Source organism: Nannobrachium achirus (genome assembly GCF_963921795.1).
Source record: "Nannobrachium achirus genome assembly, chromosome: 8".
Taxonomy (NCBI): Eukaryota; Metazoa; Chordata; class Actinopteri; order Myctophiformes; family Myctophidae; genus Nannobrachium; species Nannobrachium achirus.
In genome coordinates, this window is record NC_137817.1 from 29,624,617 (window position 1) to 29,648,034 (window position 23,418).

General features: G+C 41.7%; 2 protein-coding genes across 2 annotated transcripts; both read right to left on the reverse strand.

Annotated features, from left to right (window-relative positions):
* Positions 1-781: 781 nt before the first annotated feature.
* On the reverse strand, positions 782-19,194 carry kpna4 (karyopherin alpha 4 (importin alpha 3)). Its single transcript, XM_080732241.1, has 17 exons — positions 18,963-19,194; positions 16,991-17,035; positions 16,718-16,807; positions 14,858-14,887; positions 14,539-14,591; positions 13,863-13,958; positions 12,961-13,046; positions 11,751-11,837; positions 11,457-11,626; positions 8,910-8,954; positions 7,551-7,682; positions 6,809-6,937; positions 6,100-6,204; positions 4,748-4,819; positions 3,891-4,053; positions 3,660-3,754; positions 782-3,067 (listed from the first exon to the last, which is right to left on the reverse strand). The coding sequence occupies exons 1-17, from the start codon at positions 19,029-19,031 to the stop codon at positions 2,969-2,971; spliced, it is 1,566 nt and encodes a 521-aa protein (XP_080588367.1). The 5' UTR covers positions 19,032-19,194; the 3' UTR covers positions 782-2,968.
* A 3,466-nt stretch (positions 19,195-22,660) lies between these two features.
* LOC308289395 (ADP-ribosylation factor-like protein 14) lies at positions 22,661-23,418 on the reverse strand (the record flags this gene model as incomplete). Its single annotated transcript, XM_080731088.1, has 2 exons — positions 22,661-22,957; positions 23,104-23,418. The coding sequence occupies 2 exons, from the start codon at positions 23,416-23,418 to the stop codon at positions 22,661-22,663; spliced, it is 612 nt and encodes a 203-aa protein (XP_080587214.1).

The following is a 23,418-nucleotide window of genomic DNA, read 5'->3' on the forward strand; positions in this document are numbered from 1 at the left end:
AATTTGCAAAAACTCAGAAATTGCATGCCGTGTTCATGATTTGAGCCATCTAACCAGAGATTTTAGGGCAAACTACTAGTAACTGGTGTACAGCCTTTTGACCTGACCTTAACCCCACAGAGAATCTGTGTTGTATTGTCAAGAGGAAGCTGAGATACCTCAGAACCACAGATGAGCTCAAGGCCTCTTATCAAAGCAAACCTGGGCTTCCATAACACCTCAGCAGTACCACAGGCTGATCACCTTCATGCCACGCCCCGTATTCCATAAAGATGTGCATAAATTAACACTTTTCAGAAGTTTGACATTTCAAGTCCTTTTGAGTGGTTGCGTGTAATATTCAAATATTTTTATATAAGGATTTTATATTTTCATGAGCTGTATGCCATAAAAGTCTAAGGTTTGGAATATTTCACTGCATGCACAATGAATCAAGTATATATGAAAGTTTCAACCTTTACACAATATTTTTTTTAAAATCAAACAGAGCTGTATGTACCGATTTCCATGTTGTTTGGAGTATGTTAAAAAAATAAAATAAGTTTTTGCAAACATCAGCCTCCTGGTGGCACCATGTGAAAATTTGGGGCAGAGGTTTTGCTCTGGCAACTGGCATAGAGGGAGTGTGCAGTTCACTGCGATCAAGCCAACGGTGCCGGACATGAACAGTCACAGATGGAACCAAGGACGGACGGGGTGCAAAACAATCTTCGCCATTCCCGTTGGCCTGGTGGAGACTATAAAATGTAGAACAAAACACGCATACACAGTCCTCTGGATTTGGGTTTCACTATTTATTTTCAAAGACAACCTGTCCTGTAGTCTATCTCCAACAGGTTTAGCAAACCTCCTTTTCTTCAGATTTATAATTTTAGTTTTGAAACCTCTTTGCTAACAAGGAATGCTGCAAAAAAAAAAAAATACCCTATGTTCAACAGAAGGTTATGACCACAAGTGTAATCCATTACTACAGTGTTTTGAAGTTAACACAAATAAGATGGGAGAAGGTAAGGTTGGACACCTAAGTGGTATAAGAGGGCAGGGAGCGTGGGACAAAGGACTTGCAAGGTACAGCAAACTTGTTTTTAAAAGGAGCAAACAGGAAGGGCAACTCTAGGTCAGCATGTGGGGAACCCTTCATATTAACCTGGAGAATAGGGTCAAATCTCCCCTTTAGCCTAGCATAGATTAAAGCAGCAGATACTCTTTCTGCTCCTTGGAAGAAAAAGAAAAAAATCTTCGATAAGTTTAATTTTTCCCAAGTATACCTAGAAAGCGTCAATGAATTACTCTAGATAAACATAAGATTGTGGCTGATTGATGCATATTGTAGAGTTTGCTGGCAGGCCTATGAAACCAGCCAGCACTTCCAGAAAGGCCTCAGGCCTCACTTTGCAGTACATGTGCAAAACTGTTCAGATAGGAAACTAGTGAAGGGGAAGGGAACAGGAGACATGTAACATTTAAACAGCACAGCTTTTACTTAAAAATGAAAATTATACACTGTGTACACAGTCTACGGAAACTAAAATATCCTAAAAATGAACTGTGCTATAGTTTATTACATGCAAAGGTTAGGAATCACAAACCTACGTAAAATGGCCATTCTCATTTCCCCATGTGATAAGTCAAAGCTATGGCAACAAATATCGCAAAGCAGTGATTTTGCTGTAACTGAAGTGAAATTCAATAACATGAAATCCTGCAAGGGGAAAAACTCAAGACATTCGGTTGATAATAGTGATGATGTCAATTTCACAGCGTCAGGCCCATGTCTGGTGTGTAGGTTAGGGTTCTGGAGCGAGGGTGGGAATATGATCCATGTCAATCACCTTTACACAAGCAATGAAACTAAAAGCGGAAAATAAAAAAAATAAAAGGAACACACTGGAGGCAAAAAGAAAGCCCAAAAGCCACCAAATGCATCTTAATACAATTCACCGCTGCTCCATGCCTGCCAATAGCATTGTCCAGTGTCAATTAATACTAACTTAAAATAAAAAAAATCCTTGTGATGACAATGACATCGATTTTGTCATATCCAAAGTTCTTCCTTTCAGGGATTTGTAGAGCTGCTCTGCTTTCAAGGCAGAGGCTCTCTCCTACGTATACGTTTCTTGATTTTGTTTCTCTTCCGTTGTATGTTTTTTTTTTCTCCCCTCTGCATGCGTTCTCATCCAGTCTTGCACACTTCCCAGTCACGCACGCAGACAAGCACACAGCACTCATCCGTCCATTCTCTCGCACATGCGACACGCGCAGCTGGACTCCTGGCCCCGTCCATCGGAGGGGGAGGGGGGGGCGAGGGAGATGCCCCGTCGGGGCCTCTGGTTGGAGGAGATGAACCTGGCTCCTCAGCACTGAGTCCAGACATTCATACACAATGGGTCCATTCACACACATGTCTGATAGCGTGGCCGATTGGGGGAGGGGCACATTGAGGGTGGCGCCCTCTCTGGTCGGAGGACCGTGGAAATTGTGATATGGTTCGGCTTAGTAGTTCGCAATTACTGTTTTCGTTGTTTTCTGTTGTGTCCGTCATATCATGACACTTCAAGGTTTCTTGACTTTTTGGATGTCCTTGGTTCTCCCCGGGCAGACATCGACTATGTTGTTATTTGAAATAGTTTTCAGTTTTTAGAAGACCGCTCCAATAACGCAGAAGTTATGTCGGCATGTCTCAACGCATTCGATGTAGATGTTTTGCTTTTTTGCAACATGTAGCCACTCATTCTCACTCGCACCCACTCGCCATCTCAAACTTCATTTGGGCTGGTTCCCCCGGAATTCCAAATGAAATCCACACATTTTTCCTTTCAGATAAGATGCAGCCATGGATCCCACGAGCCAAGCACAATGGATCTAATTTCTCTCACACTCTCTTTCTCGCTCTCTTTCTCTCCTAATTTTTTATGTTGAACAGAGTGCTGCATCACGAACAAAACTCCAGAATACCCCCAGATGCCTTCTAGAACTGGAATCCCTCAGCTGGCACGTTGGTGGAGGAGTTAAAGCCATAAGTCCCACCCTGGATGGCCTCTGGAACCAGGCTGGTGTCTTCATCAATCTGAATACCAAAGAAAAGGAGCATGACATTAGAACAGAGGTCTTCCAACGTTTTCAGGCCAAGGACCCCTTAGTTGAGAGAGAGATGAAGCAGGGACCCCCCACAACCCTTTCATAGATTCCATGTACTGTAGTTTCATTGTTTGACAGCACAATCAGTGTATTTTAGATTTGTGTCAATTTGTGTTTTCAGATATTAAACCACTTGAACCGTCAATACCTAATAAACTTGAGCTTTCACTCTGTACATAGTATGCTCTTTTTTCCCTCCAAACCAAACCCCTTTGCCTAAAAAAAGCCGATCTACAAGCTCACAACAGTTGTGAGCTTGTAGATCTGCTATTTTTGGCTTAAGTTCTCAGAAATATGGACGCTAGGGTTCAAGCGGTTAATATAAAAAAGGAGCGGTTAATATAAAAAAGGAGAAAGAGTTTCTATACTATCACACAAAGATTTGGACCCCCTGTAGTGACTCTGAGGACCCCTTGTTGAAGAACCCTGCATTAGAATGCATTGTCATACTAGTTATTATAACCCGAAATGTAATCTCAAATATGTACCCAGTGTTTTTCCAATATCTCGCATTTACTTACATCGTCAGATGAGAAGAACTGATCAATAATTTCATAGGCCAATTTATAGATGTCCTCATTTTCATGATTCTGTAGCTGTTCCACCTTCTCCAAACCTGCAAAAAAGAAAATGCATATAACATACACGCTTCAGTTCTTCAGGTAACTCATTAAAACACATTCATTAATAGATGAAATGCCATAACATGTACACAGGTAAATCCTAAGAGGGAACCAGATGGTTCAACTCACCGCCACACTCCTCAATCAGGTTTGCAATGGTTTCCGCCTCATCGTCAGCCATCTTAAGGATGTTGCTGAGGCCGTCCAAGACCACCTGCACCACCTGGGCATCCTTCACCGTCAGCAGGTTGCAGAATGGAGGGATTACCTTCTTCTCAATCAGGTGCGCCACCTATTGCCAAGTGAGGGGTACAGGTGCAGAGATCAATCATCTGCCATGCAAGTAGTGACCTTTCAACCTGGCGTCCTCATTTGTCATTATAGGTGAATATGCTAAACATCTTTCAAAAATAGACAATCTCAGTGATGTCATTACGTGCGCATCCCGCATCAAAAACTCATTCAAGTCACCTAGGGACTCATTCATGTCATGGTCCTGGGGTCCCGGGGATGCGCCTCCATTGGAGTCCATGTTAAAATAATTTACCGCGTCGCGGTAAAAGAAAAAAAAAAAGAAATTCCACAGAAACCACCATTGTTCATGGGTGAAAGCATCCTACTTTACCCTATGTTAACACAAATAAAATCCACGTAGAAAGTCTTAAACAGGCGATAGAAACGTCAATGTTTTGATTCCACCGACGTCCGCCGCCATTTTGCACGCGTAAACGTTATATTGAGGACTCATAAAACTTTTCTGGGACCCATTTGAATGACCACCAGTGGGTCCCGGGACCCATTACATTGAAAACCTAGTAACATCACTGCAATCTACAAGCTCACGATGCACTGTGAGCGTGTAGATGTGCCATTGTTAACATAACACAAAATAGGCATTTGGACATTTGTTTCTAGTTTGTTTGCACAGCATAAATACAGATGTTATGGATGTCATGCAGAAAGGTTACATGTGAGGACAGTTCTACCTGGTCTTTTCTCCCGCTTATTGTCAGGTTGCTGATAGCCCAGGCTGCTTCCTTCTGAGTACCAAAGTCTCCCTGGGAAGAGAAGCATTCAAAATGAGCCATCCACATTGGTCATGTGCCATCATATGCTATTAAAATCTTGCCAATGGGAATTTACAGGTCCACACTGGTTTGGTTTTCAACATTTCAAATCACTGATTCATTTGTTATGTTTAGATAAAAAACTTCGAAACAAGACCATGCAATGAAATTTAGCCAACATAGGTTGAATACATATTGATGACTTAGGAGAAAATAAAGCCTTTAATGAAAAACATATTCATGTGTGATATACGATTGAAGCTATTAATAGACAATAGCTTAGTCTATTACCAGTAAGACTCCCTAATCGGGAGATAAGCGACCGTAGGTCACTTATCTCCACAAATAGGGCAAAAATTTGTTTTTCCAAAAACTTCCGGATCCATGTTGATGACATGAGTGTAGACATACTGTGTAGTGATTTCCGTGATTTGAGGGCCAAAACTGTAGGAGCAGTGGCCAAAAATGTGTTTTAAAAATCGGCCTGTAGGTGGCGCTAGAAGAGGGCCATGTGAGAAATGAGGGGTGGGGTGTCCGCGTTGCCTTGGCGGACGATTAGGTACCGGCCCCGGCTCTCCCGGACGCTCCTAGCCCGAGTTACGGCATTTTATGTGAGCTGCAGTGGCAGGGGGTCCTCCACTGGGGGCGCCACCACTTTTGCATCCGTTCTGGAGCACCAGGAGTGGGTGGTCCCCGGGAATTCCCCGTGAGCAGCCCCGTTGGGGTGGTCATTTGGTAATATTTGCACATTTGGTATTTTTTTTACACCTGGGGGTCCCCCAGGGACCTGGGGGTCCCTGGAACTCTGGTGGTCCTTGGAGGTTGTAGTTTGGCAGGCAAGGAGTTTGTGTGGAAATTTTGGCATGGATCGGGCCAACGGTGGCCGAGATATGAGCAGGGCAAAAGTGTGACGTGTGAGGTGTGACTGACTGACGGACGCACGGACACCTCGAGCAGCTTTCTGTAGTAAGTGCGACCTACGGTCGCAAATAGATTTTAATAGACAAATCAATAGAACACACAAATCGAAAATGTAGATAGATATAAGTATATTGTCATTGCATTAAACATTTATCTATCCATCTATACTAGGGCAGGGCAGGTACAGGATCAAATAAAATAATCTGGAAAATAAAAATAAAGTCTGCACTCTGCAATATAGCTCTTAAAGCAATGTATCATTTTCAGTGTACATGCCTGTGCGTATGCTGAAATGAAAAGGATTTTATTGCCCTTTGGTGAGCAAAGTCAATCTAAAAAAGGACACACACCTTGTCAAGCAGGTGGATGATCATGGGCACAAGCTTGGCATCAATGACCGCCTGCACCTGCTGCTGGTTGCCTGCTGTGATGTTGGAGAGGAACCACACTGCCTCCTACAGGATAGGAGGAAGAGAAAACATACACAAATCACTTGTACTGCATTCAGTGTATGACAGGTTTTCCTGGTGTTTCAGTGCCCGAGCTGGATCAGACTCTAGGTGCAAGGGGTCCGTCCCCAAGGGGCTGGACCCCTTACAGAGACGGCACTGTGGGTGGTGCGAGGGCAATCTTGAGGCTCTAATCATTGGCCAGGTCACCTAAGCACAGGAGCCTCTGTTTTGTCAGTGACAGGCCTCAGATGCACTCCGATGTCAGCAGAGACCCATGGGTCTTCAGCGCCCTCTGGCCACCACCCAGTGGTATCACACATTCAGACACTCGTACAGACTACCCCACCCACCACCCACCATCAGACCTCTCACTGACTACAATTAACAGAAGATCCAGGATGTCTTCTTGTCTTCTTCTCCGTCTGGTTCCTCGATGTGTGAAGTACCTGATACTAGCTCTCTGCCCCAACTGAAACCACACACGCACACCATTCACACCAGTACACAGTCTCTGGTTTCATCACTTCCAAATAGCTCCGTCTTCCTGCTACTTCAAAGAACAGGTTGTGTATGTGTTGGAGGGAGGAAAAGACAAGGGCGCATTTACCTTGTTGATTTTCTCCTTGGGGTGTGTGAGGAGAGAGGGGAAGTGGCCGAGTGCATCGCAGTTGAGCACAACCTGAGTCTGTTCATCTGTACCAGTCACTATGTTCCCTACTGCCCTCAGTGCAGCAGTCTGGATGGAGTGAGAGAAAGTACTATTATTATAATTCCCCAAACACATAGAAACAGGTCTTCTTTCAGTGGTGCCATGCTCGTCTGTGTACTCATCTTCTAGTGAAAACTACCTGTGCCTTTAAACAACGTGAAACCTGGCATTCCTAAACTAGGTATGTCATAAAAAGAGAATATTCGTGAAAATAGCAGATCTTCAGGCTCAGTGTTGTGCGTTTGTAAATGGGCTATTCATGGAAAAGAGATTTAGTAAGGAGAGGATCAAGTATAGTAGCGTAGAGCCATGGGGTGCCCTAGTCCAGTGGTTCTCAACCTGTGGGTCGGTACCCCCCAAAATTCAATGTTAGGCCTCAACTCTTAGTGCTCGTCAGGGTGGGGGTCCCCAGTTAAAATATGATTATTTTGGGGGTCGCAGCCTGAAAAGGTTGAGAACCACTGCTCTAGTCAACCATGTATACACAGGGTTAACTTTTTTTTAACCTGTATGGCACCACCTGCAATACCGTTTGTTGTGGGTCAATTTATGGCTTTATTGGCATTGTATTACATCACCATCCTTGCCTAATCTAATGGCTCATGCAGTTCATTATTATTAAGTCCTTCCTGTTGCATACCTGGACTTTGACCTCCTGGTGGCTCAGCAGGGGTACCAGGTGAGGAACGATGCCAGAGTCAATGACCATCTGGATCTGTTCATTTCCAGCATCTGTCAGGTAAGACAGAGCCCACACAGTGTCTACCAGGATCTGGAAGGAGCAGAAATGGGTCAAAAGATCTGCCGTCAACAGGCAACAGCTCAAGTTGAAATTAAGAGCCTACTCCAAAATCCTATCCCTCCGCGAAACGTACAAGACTACTCCTAGATATTCCTATACCTTTTGAAAAAAAGTGGAGACTACTGCTAATTATTCATATACCTAAAATGAATAGTTAAATCAGCAGCTCTAAACGTATTTAAGTTTGAAGCCATTCCATGCCTGTTAGATTTTAACACAAGCTTGAAAAATACTCCATAATCTTCAGCGAGCGACACCAGAGTAAAATGGAGTACTGACATATTTCTCCCTGTGGGGGTCATGCCCTATGTTCCCTCACTGAGGTTATGGTTAGGGTTAGGTATAGTGGTTTAACATTGAGGGAACATAGGGCTGACCCTTTCTGTGTAAGCTTACAGTAGCCCATTTCTTGGTTGTTGCCAATCGACTGCAATTTTCACTGTACATTAACATAATGCACAATATGTTGACCAATTTATGCAGAATCCACACATTTTTGCATTTACATTGGGATGAAAATGTTGTCAAACTACATTTTGTTATAGAAGTATTGTTACTATGGAAAAAACTATACTAGTACAAGTAGGGGTGGGCGATATGGAAAAATACGAAATCATAATATTTTTCCAAGCAATATCACGATAGACAATCTTTTTCATGTTGGTTTTTATCTTTATTTTTTCAAGTCACTTAATAGTACAACCACCAACAAGGTAACAAAAACTAAAAGAGTGGGGTCCAGGGACTCTCTGGGTTCCTTTTGGGAGGTCTAAATTGACCCTTAGTCCTTAAGGGTCCATTTGGTTTCATTTGTATACTGTCAGAGTTAAGGGGAGACCTTGACATTTTAAAGTTTGAGAACTACCGATTTAGACCAAAATGCAGGTTTAAATTAATTCTGCAATGAATCTCTGTATTAAGATTTCAACAGGATTTTTTATAAGGCTCCCTCATTGTATCACGATATATACGATATCTCTGAAAAGACATATCAAGGAGACATTGTATCGTCTCAACAATATTTATCACCATATCGCCCACCCCTACTAACAAGACAACTACCGAACAAGACTACGACCTAACTCTATTCTGTGACACTTTGTTAAATCAGCTCATGCACAGTTGCACACTCATACCAGTGAGGCGTCACTAGATGATTAATAACAGATGTGCATTTTATGCAGACAGTGTACTCACACTGACATCGGTGTGATGGATCAGCACACAGAGTGCTGGCAGGATCTGAAAGGAACAAGGGAGAGAAAGATGATCAGTCACCAAGTGGATGTAAATCTCAATTAAAGGACTGATGGGATTTCTACAGCTGCTATGGAGGTCTTAATCATAGGAATGAAGATGGAACAACACCATGTATACCCCTTCAGCAGCCACAATGCGTAGCGTACTATTGGCAAATTTCCACTGCACAGTATCGGCTCAACTCTTGGGGTTCCAACAGGTTACATTTGTGGATACTAGTACCTGGTATACTTTTTTGGCATCACCTCTGTCAAGGTTCCAAGCCAACTGGGGCGATACCAAAACAAAAGGTGACCTGGTAACACTGCAGACTACTGACTGGTCAGAGAAAATAGTTACTGGTGTCACTGTGTCACAACGGCCTCCCTTATACGGCATGAAGCTAAATCAATACAGACCACCTGCATTGTATATTTAATAATATTGTTTGTTGGACTGTATAGGTGAAATAGATCGTTTTCCAGACAAGTCAACAAATTGTTCTTTAGCACTCTGCTATGCAAACAGTTGGACGTCGCTATGACAACTAGCTACACTGAAGGGTTACCATCTGCAGCGGAAAACAAAGTAGCAAAAAGAGGGTAGACAATTTCAGCTGGTATGATACAGTGCTAAAGCTCCACAAATCTGTCATACATTTCCCAAGTCTTAGGACAAGGACAAAATTAAACATATCATGGCCATCTTCAAACGCATGAACCTCTGAGCAATCAGTCACACTAGCCAACTACTGCCTAGAAAGACTGTTTTTACATGTTGGGTGGTTCTAAGGCAGTGTAAATTGTTGTGAGGCAGTGTTTTCACCCACAGTGTAGTGCAGGGGTAGGCAACCTTAGGCACGGGTGACAACATAGGCACAAGGGAGGGTGATCACTGGCACACTGGCAGAAGTGTGAGAGGATTTTTATTTTAAAATTAAATATATTTTTAAATGTGGTCAATTAAATTAAGTCACCTAATTAATTTACAAGCCAATTACTTCCTGTATTTAATTCTACATTTATTAAAACCCTGAACTCTGACTGGTGAGGGCGTCGGGAGATAGGTGGCCAATTCAAATATGTCAGAATTTCTGATGGCGTGTTATTAACAATTATGTTGACATGGCACACTGACCATTTAGAAAATAACATGGCACTTCATTTCAAAAAGCTTGCTGAGCCCAAACAACATGTAACAAACATCATCTCACTATTGTTGAGTGACTGATTAAAATATCTATTGGTCGAGTGAGAGAGCCATTTCATATGCAAGAAATGCAAACACATCAAAACGCACACATCTTTTACTAAAGAAAAGTGATATCTGCACTGTTTAAAATGCTTCAAACATGAATTTCATGTGTTCAACATTTTGCACACGTGTCATGTCATGAGAGCAACTATATACCATCAAACAGGCAGGTCCCACAATCAACAGAAATCACATGCTAAAATTTACACCAAAGCAATCACCATCCAATGAGGTAACCTGGCCACCATCAATAGCCTCAACCAATAAGAATTATTTAATGTAAAGCAATTGAAGAAACATGCCATCAACAGGTATATAGCCTATGGGAAATGGATCAATATCTATCACTCAAGAAAAGCTCCACTATACCCATTGTAATGGCTATTTCGTCAGCTCTTAACAAGCCTTCAAACCCCACTGATACACCTTGTGACTTAGGCTGTACGCAGGTAAAGAACACATTGTCGACCACAGTTGACATTTTGTCTTGCATATTTTACTCATCACAGTGCATGGTACAAACATCTTCTGGCATGGCTTCCTCTGGCAATGTGGCTCCAAAGCTGGTAAAAAACATTTGTCCTCTCAGGTGCATACCGATTACCAATCACCCACACCTATATGCCCTTGCTATCAATCAATCAAGCCTGGAAGAGGCGTGCCCACAAATGATCCAATTAACCAATATTATGTCAAATTAATAAAACTAATAATGCCAAATAATCGCATTCACAACTACAACAATGACAATAATAATAATAAATAATCTAACATACAAAACCTTGCAATGGCTTCAACACCCATTTAGGTCACACATCGCAATACAATTTGCCAGGCAAGCCACAAGCTGTATTTTCTGATTGACATTGATGTGTGACATTCACTTCAGTCATCAATGTGGTCCTAAATTCCCACCACAAAACACATATGTAAGCTGCATGGCCAATATAAGACAATTCTATAAATTACCATGTTCTAGGGTTCATAGTATAGTGCATAAAATCCTGGCTTCTGCTCTCAATCATGCAAGAGAGTAAAGATTCTTCCAGAGAACTGGCAAAAACATTATTCCCAGCATTTATCACACAGGCCAGCCACTCCCTCATCTTATTAATAATACTATTAGTAACCTTTATTTATAGAGCACCTTTCAAAACCATTCCAGAATAAGAATTGTAACAGAACATCACACAAACAGATTAAAAAACAAAGAACCCAAGTATAAGTATTGGCCTCCTTTCCATGTCCTACCTCCTGAATAGTCTCCATGGGCGGCGGGGGGTCCTTGTGGCGGCAGAGGTTGACCATAACCCAGGTGACATTGCGAAGGAAGGTGATGGGAATGGATGGACTAATGAATGACAGCAGGGGCTTGACAACACCCAAACTGATCACATAGTCTCGGCACTGGGGGCCATCACCTATTGGAGTGAAAAACGTGTTATACAAAATACACACACATGGGAGATTACGCCTTCAAATGAGAGAAAGAAATCTATTTATCAACTCCAAATTTGAACAGGACATCCAGAAATAGCCACTGACCTATGATGTTGCCCAGGGCCCAGACAGCCTGCTCACAAACATTCTGGTGAGGAGAGTGAAGCAGCCTCAGGAACAGAGGCACGGCATCTACAGGATTAAATGAGATCACATCATGCTGATTACTACCTCAATATCCCAATCAGCTTTTCTTGCCATGAGTCACATTCACAGAAGCGGCCTGATCCACCGCCACAAGTTATCAAAACAACGCCTTCCAGCCAAATCACAATTTCCAACTCCAGTTAGGCCTGACCTACGTTTTCTGAAAAGTCAAATATTATTAAAAAATTACAAAAACAAATATGTTGCTACGTACTGTACATGTACTGTACTACACTAAAATGTGTTCCCGGGCCTGAATGGGTTAACCCATTTAGACCTGAAAAATACCTAAAAATGTCTTTCAAATCCTAATGGTTTTCTGAAAAAAGTGTGGGTCTTTATTTGTGGTGCTCAACGTTTTTAACGTCAAGGTCCCCTAGAATTATATGTATTTGACCCGCAGACCCCCATCTCACCCCATAAGCAAAGGTTTGTTTGCTTTGAAAGAATATATATTCAAAGATTTGCACAAATATTCACATAAAATATAAAAAGGCAGATCTATAAGCTCATAGCATGGCACTCTGTCGTGCTATGAGCTTGTATATCTGCAATTTTTGAATATCCAAAGTATAAAAAGATAATGGTTAAAGTGGTTACGTGACACAGATTCGTTCCCAGTCTTAATTTGTACAGTATAAAATGTTGACTCGAAATAGGGCTGTCACAATTATTACATAATCGTCTAATCGTGATTATTTGACATTATCGCAATTATTTTGTCATAATCGTCATAATCGTGAATGTTGAAAAATGTCAGAAATAGTGGAAATAGCAGATCTACAAGCTCACAACGCGTCGCATCGCGACACGTTGTGAGCTTGTAGATCGGCTATTTCCACTATCAATGTTATTTTTTAAGTAGTAAGTTGTCAAATATGTCAGTAATGTATTACCATGTGCAACTTCAAAGCCTAAAAGCCAAACAGAAATGTCATTATCAACGACAAATACACAATTAAATCGTTAATCGCCAATTATTTGAGTGACAATTAATCGTCATGTAAAATGTCATATCGTGACAGCCCTAACTCGAAAGTTTATTGTCGTCATTATACTTTGACAACAATCTGGGTACGGCTGGGTGGCACCAACTGGCGGTACTTACTGGACTGAACAACGGCTTGGGTCTGCTCGGAGGTACCCGACGCTATATTGGTCAACGCCCAGGCTGCCTCAAACTGTAGAGAGGGGCTGCAGAGGACGACAGAAAGACACTCCATAGACTTAGATTGGGGAAGTACAGCAGAAAAACAGCCTGCTGATGAGTCATTTATGTTCCGTCAGACTATGCAAGCACATTTGCATAACTGTGCAACATACTTTTTAATGTAGGCCAGGCTAAGCCCCACTAGCACGTCTGCATGACTTTGAAGCACAGACAAAGTTGACATAACAGGACTGTTAAAGAATTCAACACCTCCAGTTATGCTACACTACATAAGAGAAAATGCATACATGTATATCGCACAATATTGTGGGGGTGAACATTAGTGCATTCAGTAAATATTTAGAAAGAGGTTAATGCTGTCTATATAATAACTACTGTAAGTGGGTAAAGGCAAATAAGTTAGATAAGTTCACAAAATAACATCACTTTCCTGGTTATAAAGACTGCATTACAGTATAAGACGCCATGAATCATATCACAATATTACAATATCTCAAATCCTAGAAGGTATCTAGATCACAATATTACAATATCTCAAATCCTAGAAGGTATCTAGATTATATCTATGGTCACTGTCTGTCGGGTGGAAACCTTGTATGCCTAAAACCGTTACATTTCAGAAAATGCCAAAAAGAACCAGTTTTCAATCTAATGTACTTAAAAATCCACAGGCAGGCTTTCAATTTGTTATATTGCAAAAATAGACGATCTACAAACTCACCATGAGTATGTATAGTTTATTTTTGTTACACCCAAAAAAACGTGAAATATGGATATGCAATATTTCTACCCGACAGCATCTATTGCCCAGCCCTATATGCTCGGGTATGCAAACTTACTTGTCATCTCTGTCAAGGCAGTGCACCAGAATGGGAAGGATCCCAGATTTGATCAGGTCATCTATAGGAGGGTTACGGTCACTAGATAACAACTTCCTACAAAAAGGAGACAAAATCGAAATTAAGACTGTAATTCATAATATCTTTGAAACACACACAGTATGAACACAGAGGACCAGTTGCATACAGGAACAATTGAAGTGTCTGAATGGTTTGTTGCAGTTGTTCACAATAATTTGAGTGACTGCCTGGAGGCTGATTAAACATTTACATAGATGTCATAGATGAAACTTGTTTGACAGCCCTATCGTGTTGTATTCATGTGATGTTAATGTGTATTGTCAGACATGTAACCACTTAAACCATCAATACTTGGTAAACTTGACCTTTCACTCTTTAGTCTGCTCTTTTTACCCCCCCTACACCAAACCTCTCTGCCAAAATGTACTGATCTACAAGCTCACAACGCCTCGCAGCTATTTTTGGCTCCGAATAGAGATGCTAAGGTTGATGTAAAAATAGAAAGAAAAAAGGTTCCAATCCCACATTTGGCAGCCCCCCCCCCCCCCTGTAGTTACTCTGACCCCCTGTTGAAGACCCCTGTGATAGGAAGTTCCATAAGATAGCTCTATACGAGATGTAACGTGTTATGGTCCATATGGGAGGGAGTTCCTACCTGGCAGCTTGAACTGCACTCAGTTGCACCCCCTGGTTGTCACTGGTGGCATTCTGAAAGTAAACACCGCCATTAACACAACAGCACATAGGAGCAAATCTGTCCTCTCATGCATGCATAAACCTCTACAAAGAATTTGATTCTTAAGCTTAAGCTCAACTTTACTAGCTCTATAACTTATATAGTAATTACTAAGTAATACAAATACAATGCTTTTGCAATGAGGATGCTATTAATAGGTTTGTGGTGTGTATTTCCTCTAAATGCAAGCGCTGCACATAGAATTAAGTAAAAATTGAATAAAGAATATCCAACTTACTTGTACTATTGCTTCAAGAGAGGTGTTTTGCTGAAATAGAGATTTGGTCACATTAGGATAGATAGATAGATACCTTTATTATCCCAAGGGGGAAATTCAGTTGTCCAGTAGTAGCACAGCAGTATACAGTTATTTACAAAGTTACAGAGACGTAAGAAAAAAATAGATAAGAGGGAAAGAAACAAGAGAACAAAAAAAAGAGCAGTACAGTACCAATAAAGAGAAGGTGCATCAATAGAGGGGGCGAATAATATATAAGTATATATACATAAAGTGTCTTGCAAAAAAGACCATAGCAGTCAATGCTAGTTAGTGCAAACAAGTATCTCACTGTCATTGTTAAACAAAGCAAAAATACTCAGAAACTACCAACACAAACTAATAGTGCAAAGTAAAAAAAAAAAAAAAAATCAGTGCGAAAAAAGAAGAAACTAGGAAGCGTGTCACCGCAAGACGCACATGAGCACTCTTCCTGGACGGTCCTTTTGGGTCAAAGTCAATACAGCAATAGTTCCTTAGAGGTCAATGTCAATACAGCAAAGGTTCCGTCAGTCTAAGTTAGGAAGGGAGACCTTTTCAAGCGTCCGTTATGTGTCTCGTTGTACAGCTTAAGGGCAGCCGGTACAAAAGATTTTCCTAATCTCTCACATCTCCGTCCTGGGTAGGTAAAGCGGTCGTTTCCTCTCTTACTCCAGTAACTGGTGATCTCTAGATGGAGGGGGTTAGGTCAGTAATCAGGCTCTGTATCATTTGTCTGACTTTTGTCATGTCAAAATTCACTGAAACTCATAGCTTCAGTCCATAATCAATACTGTACATACACACAAGTCAATAGAGCTGACAGACAAACCATGCATCACCTCTTGTGCTGGTACAATTATTTTTTGTTTACCAAACTCACTACTAACCCATACTGGTTGGAGGGTGAAGACAACCACTTGTCTCATCCCAATACTGATAACATGGGGAAATAAGAAATCTTTGCCTTTTTAGGAACAGGAAGATATGACAAATAACAGATACACAAAGCCTGCTGAAATATGCAAAGACTTCCAATTATCTAAACGACAATGCACTATGGCCAAAAAAGTTCATATCCTTGTCATCCACACCAATCATGGTCCTCACTGGCTGGGTAGATCATTTCCAAGCCAGGAACAACTAAAACTATGACCGTATCTGGGCTCAACAAAATGATTTCATTAAAAGAGCAGGACAATGTGGAAATAACGGTAATGCAAAATAATTTTCCATTAGTCCAAAAAGTTGAAATTCAGCAATTATGTAATAATTGTAACAGTCAAACCGTTAAAGTACCACTAGTGCAACAACACCACATCTCCCTTTCTAGCTCCTGGGGGACGCCTAGTCAATGTCATGCCCCCACCAACACCTGCCTTATCACACCCCAGAGTCAGAAAAGATAATTCACTTATTTTTCTTCCTTTGACAGTTTGTGTTCATTTTTTCCTTTTTCTTTGTGTAGATTTGTAACCTATGCCATGGACCTTTTTGCACCTTATATACACAGTACATAACTGCCATATAAAGATAATTTAAATTACTTCTAATTGAAATTAATTTTACAATACATTTCATTCTGAACTGTCAGATACATAATTCCATGATTTAAAAAAAGAAAAAATAGGGGGTGAAAAAAGAAAGAAAGTGGCCAAAATGATGCTGAGTGTTTGTTTACACTGCTGCCACAATCTACAAATGTTGAAGCCTGGACTGTCGTGTAGACATCACAGGGACAGTATCTCTGACAATTAAACATTCTTATCTGCTTCACCAGTACCATAGTCCAAAGGTACGAAATCAATTCTAGGCACACACACACAAAAAAAAAAGACATACCGATCTGAAATCTCCATCAGCATCAGAGTCGTCACAGATGTCCTCATGGGGCACATTCCTCCTCTTGAGAAGGTGTTCATCTCTTTTGTTCTGTGAAGAGAGAAGCAAGCAGGAGTCAAATGTTTTACACATGCATTTTTCAATCAAAACCAGGCAACCCTATTAGCCAGTGGTGACTGCATATATAATAAAAACAAAAAGGGCAGACACTTCATTCAGGACTACCGTTTATTTTATGATGGCACAATATAAAGTTAACTTGACATTCATTACCTTGCGGAGTTCCACAACCACCTCGGTCCTCTGTCTTCTCATAGTCTGTTGGAGATAAATGATGTTAGATTCAAGCAACTGGAGATCTTAAAGCAAACATGTTCAGAGTAAAGGACTTGACATTGATATATGGCAGTGGTTCTCAAACTTGGGGTCGGGACCCCAAATTATTGTGTGGGGTCCCCAGATGATTAGCTTAATGTAATTTTTGTTCTCACTCAACGGTAAACAAACTAACACACAGCATAAGTGCATACAGGGTATCAGCACATTTATAAAGTGACACTTTAAGGACTTTCAAGACCGTTTTAATACCAAACTGACCAAACTGTCAAATATAAATAATAAGCAAGAAGCGAACATTGTGAAAATAGCAGATCTACATGCTCACAACGGCGTTGTGAATGTTTCATGTGTATTTATGTCTAGAACCGAGTAACATTAAATGTAATAACTACAATTCCAAGTGCTTGTCAGGGTGGGGGTCCCCAGTTCATAATGTGTTTTTTTGGGGTCACAGCCTAAAAAGGTTTGAGAACCCCTGATATATGGGGTCCAGTAAGAGGTCATGGGGTTCCCATTCACCTCCTGTTCTAGGATTTTGAAATCAGCGAGCCCACATACAGCTTATGACAGCACTAAACAAACTTCCAACATGCCTCAGCTTGGGTTACTGTGACTGGCTTACTTACGACATAAAAACCTCCCCATTTCTGATATGAATATCTCATGCACATCTACAAATTAGAACTGGTCCAATGTCATGTCAGTGTGCGGAAAACGTACAAATCGACACCAGCCGTGTTTCAAACTCATGAGTAGTGACACCTCATACGTTTATGCACAGCCAGGGAAAAAACTGATTTGCGATAAATATGTATTCATCCGTTTAGACATATGCCGTCCGTGTAAATGTTTTTTTCCCCTAGGCGTGTACCTCAGAGAACCAAGTGGATCAACTAATGCAGCCAGAGCCCAGGAGGCCAGGCCCTGCTTCAAGCCATCCTGTGTGTGTGATGATGGTTGATCAGACCAGACCACGGGTCCTGGCTATCAAATAACACACTCAACTCACATCGTTTCATAAAGAACACAACGGAAACGGCCCCACAAGGCCTAAAACTAACGTTAGTTAGATCAACCCGCGTAGCTTTCGCTTCGGTATTAACGCCAGGCCCACACACACAGGGGGATCATAGTGCTAACGTTGCTAACGGTAACTCAAGCATGTCATTCACGGGGATCCTCCTCGGCCTTGGCTTTAGCCTCCCCTGGCCCTCTGCTCCGCAACTTATGATGTTGGGATTGTGTGTTGGATGCACGTGGACTTGACTTTTGAGACGTTATCCGAGACGATTTGACGCCATATCACATGTGTGGCTTACTTTGAATGCTAACGTTTGCTAAGCATTAGCTGGTTTTTAGGGCTTGGTTGGTGATGGTGCTGCTGGTTGCAGTTCCACCCATCCCCCGTCTTTCACACCAAAAACAATGGCGGAATCCAGCTAAACTAGCCTGTTAGCAACACTGCTACCTGGGATTTTTTTTTTTTTTATAATCTCTTTACTGATTTTTCTTCACCGTTACATTCCTTAATAGTTAACGTTATACAGTGAACATGGTTTATGGCCACAATGTTGGGGAACCTAAGATCTATTGGGTTACACCATGACCATAGTTAATTAAGCAGCACGTACACAACTTTACTATCGGCTATAAATTAGAAACGACGTCACAGTGAAACCCAGGGCCGGGGGTGATTTACTAAATACTTCGTCGTGCCGATCGAGCCCCTCGGTTCGACAAAATAAAGACGCTGATCGCAACTGAGGAAAGTTCATAAATGCGTCATCTGTTTTTTTCAGTCGAGGGGAAAGGCTCGCCCCGGCTAGAAGTATAATAAACCAAGCCCCCGGTCGGTCGGAGCGGAAAAAAGCAAATAGCGCTAAAGATCCGTTGCGATCACTTTTACCTCCAAATCACGACCCTTGTTCTTGAAATTCTTCAGCCGCTGATTGTCCAGTTTCTCGTTGTCAGCCATGTCTGCGATGTTGTTGACTGTGTTTCAATCGATAACCTCTTTATTAACTTCGCGTAATTTTGTGTTTTAGCCTAGCCGAGCTTCTTCTTCCCCTGATCCGGTTCCCTGTTCTGCTGTTCTTTTTGGTTCACTTCCCCGGACTATTTTCTGCTGCTGTGTCCGCGGTGCATACTGGGAATGCCGGCGGTACGTTCACTGTGGCGTAGATGGGTGGGGATTTCCCCCTTTTCTTTCATTGGTCCTGTCTGCTGATTGTCACATAACATTATGATACATTCTTACCAACAAGCACCAGGGCGCGCAACAAACCTATATACTCTGTGTGTGTAATATATATATATATATATATATATATATATATATATATATATATATGTGTGTGTGTGTGTGTGTGTGTGTGTGTGTGTGTGTGTGTGTGTGTGTGTGTGTGTGTGTGTGTGTGTGTGTGTGTGTGTATAATATATTATTATTATTTATATTTTTTTAGTATGTCAAGGAAACAACGTATATTTACTCTGTGTGTGTAATATATATATATATATATATATATATATATATATATATATATATATACACATATATATGTATACATATATATATATATATATATATATATATATATATATATATATACATATATATATATGTGTGTGTGTGTGTGTGTGTGTGTGTGTGTGTGTGTGTGTGTGTGTGTGTGTGTGTGTGTGTGTGTGTGTGTGTGTGTATAATATATTATTATTATTTTTAGTGTGTCAAGGAAACAATGTATATTTGGATAACACATTATATAGCCCACTGTAACTGTATATTATACTTACCAGTAAGACTCCCTAATCGGGAGGTAAGCGACCAGGTCACATGTAAAAGAGGGCTGTAAGTGGCATTGGTTCCTGGGTGTAGGGGGATGTGTGTGGCAAATGTATTGCATTGTTTGGGCCAGAGAATGTGTGGTTTAGCAGTGACATGGTTGTGTTTCTGTCGGCAGACTCATATCTCCGCCACCGTTGCCCCAAGACATGCCAAACTTTGCACACACACTCCTTGCCTGCCAATCCACAACCTCCACCTCTCACGTCATACAGGCAGCCATAGTTACACCTGGAATGTTGAATCTCCATATATGGAGATAACCTACGCATCACACAAAGTCTGACCTCACCAGCCCATACTTGGGCATGGACGACTTATATCTCCATATACAGAGATGATGGCCATATATGGAGATACGATGACATCACAGAGTCCACAGCTGATGATGTGGCGTGATGTCATACAATACACAAACAAGCCCTATATAAAGGGGCAATTCTCACCTGGAATGTTGAATCTCCATATATGGAGATAACCTACGCATCACACAAAGTCTGACCTCACCAGCCCATACTTGGGCATGGACGACTTATATCTCCATATACGGAGATGGCCATATATGGAGATACGATGACATCACAGCGTCCACAGCTGATGATGTGGCGTGATGTCATACAATACACAAACAAGCCCTCCTCGACAGTGGACGAAGTGTGACACGACGGACAGACTGACTGACTGACAGACAGCCGGTGGAGGTTTTGGTAGTAAATGCGACCTGACGGTCGCAATAATTGATAGGCTACATATAAATGATATGTACATATCATATACAGTATATGTACATGAAGTGTGTGTGTGTGTGTGTGTGTGTGTGTGTGTGTGTGTGTGTGTGTGTGTGCATAGACACTGAATATACACAAACCTGTGATTAAAAAAAACTCGGTTTTAGCTATTATTGCAGTTTAGTATGTGAACGGTCACAGCTTTTCGTATCTTGTATCTCTGTCTATAACGCCTGACACTGTGGTTCCCCTGACACATCACTGTGACATCACATGTGGCATCAGTTTAATCAGAACCGTCACAGCTCGTCCTACGGTCTATGGGTGTGTCGCTTTGACATCATGCTCTGACATCACTGTGATGTCAGGGGAACCACTCTTATGGTTTGCCTGCTCTGACATCACGCTCTGGCTTCACTATGATGTCACACTAACAGAATCCCTTTTATGCCCATACATGTATATGGAGTTCCCTGATGTCATCAATATTAAGCCCATATCAGGACTTCATATGGGAATACCTGTATATGGAGGCCACATCGGCCACATACCACGATTCAGTCAACAAACTGAAGCCCAAGGGTTTTACTATTTTGACCATGAAATGAAGGCTGCAGTGTGGTTAAGATGAGTTGATTCAAATGTAATGGAAAGAATCTCTTTCTCAGGCTGATTCGCTGGTTTATGTGGGGTCTCTTTAGCCTCCTTGTGTGACTCATCAACACGTGACCTCGTGGTCAAGAGATGAGATAGGGCAGCTGAACAAGAATTGGCGCGACCTCGCACTTTAGGGCAAGGTCGCATTTCGCCCTGAGGCGTCTTACTAGTATATGTTCCCTACACACGAGTGTGCGCACACACACAAACACACACACACGCACACGCACACACGCACACGCGCACACACACACACACACACACACACACACACACACACACACACACACACACACACACACACACACACACACACACATATTAATGGAATTAATTGACCAACAATGCATTTTGGACTTTTAACATTTTATTTTCTGCAATAATACAATTCCGTTCCAAGTTAGAGATAGACAAGTAGCCTACACACAAGGACATTTACATTACACCAGGTAACGTCAAAGAAAGAAAGAAAACAAATAAATCAAGTTTTGGGATAAAATCTTTTTCTTAGATTCATCCCATTATGTTTTTCGACTAAACAATCCAACTTGGAAAGTTTTTTTTACAGCTCGTGAAGCACCTGCCATTTCCTCAGTTCCCCAATCCGGATAATCCAGGATTAGAAGGCCCACACACCACCCTCAGTTAGGCCTGATTTACACTGCCAGCCAAATCCAGCCCCAATCAGATCTGTGTCACATCAAGATTGGAATATGATTTGCTTAAATTAGTTAATATGCAGACAGGTCACATGCAGGTCACATAAAATCAGACTTTTACAAACCACATCCAGAGGTGGTTTCAAATCTGATTCAAATCTGATTTCTAAAGATGTGTCTCTGTCCAAAACGTCGGGTTCACAAGGTCCTATCTGCAAAGTCAGAGGAAAATTAAGAATTTGGCAAATACATAAAGAGAGAAAAGTCATGACGCCTACTTCGTTACCACGGTAACCAAAGCAGATATGTCGACGCAGGGTGGCTTTGGATTGATGTTGTTAAAATCAGTCTGAACACACAGATCAGATCTGTGTCACTTGGAAATGCCGTGTGAACAGTCGGGCCAAAAGATCGGATTTGAGAAATAAATCAGATTTAGCCTAGATTTGACTGCAATCTAAATCCAGCTTTATAACCATGGGAGAAACAATGTTTCTCCTAATGTTGGACCATGAAAATCAAGGCTTCCTTTCACCATGGAGACCAACAGTGGTCATCTCTCATTCAGCTGCCCTATCTCATCTCTTGACCACGAGGTCACGTGTTGATGAGTCACACAAGGAGGCTAAAGAGACCCCACATAAACCAGCGAATCAGCCTGAGAAAGAGATTCTTTCCGTTACATTTGAATCAACTCATCTTAACTCCACTGCAGCCTTCATTTCATGGTCAAAATAGTAAAACCCTTGGGCTTCAGTTTGTTGACTGAATCCTTGATGTCCTTTTGAGTCTTTTTCAGGGATGTCTTTAACAGATAGACGACTCGTCTGAAACCCTCCTCCAGTCCCATGCCAGTTGTCGCTGAACAGGGCTGAACAAACCAGGCCCTGCCCCCACAAACCCTCTTCAAGTCCAGTTTTATGCTGAGCTCTTCAGGGCTTAGAGCACCGGGGACGTCCTGCTTGTTGGCCAGAACCACCAGAGGGGCCTTCTTGAGACTATAGGATCTCAGAACCTAAGGAGAAAAGAACACATTTGGACTGAGTAAAAGCACAACAGCAGATTGTTCTCAGGAGAATCAGAATAGGCTGTGTTCATTTCTGTTTAGAATAGATTTTTTACACATGAATCTCTCTCAAAAAGATAATATAAGATATTTACCTGATCAAGCTCCTTACGAGCTTCTTCTAGCCGCCTCAGGTCACAACTATCCACCACAAATATCAGGCCGGCTGTATCAGCATAGTGGTGTCTCCAGTGAGGTCTCATCCTTCTTTGTCCACCCACATCCCAAACTGTCAACTCCCGGCCTTTTTCTTCAGTCTGAAACATCTCAACGTTGAATCCTACAGTTGGCACCGTAATCACACTCTCATTGTACTTCAGCTTGTACAGCAGGGTGGTTTTCCCTGCTCCGTCCAGGCCAAGCATAAGAACCTGTGCTTGCTGTTGGGGCTTGGAGCCATGAATGCCCAT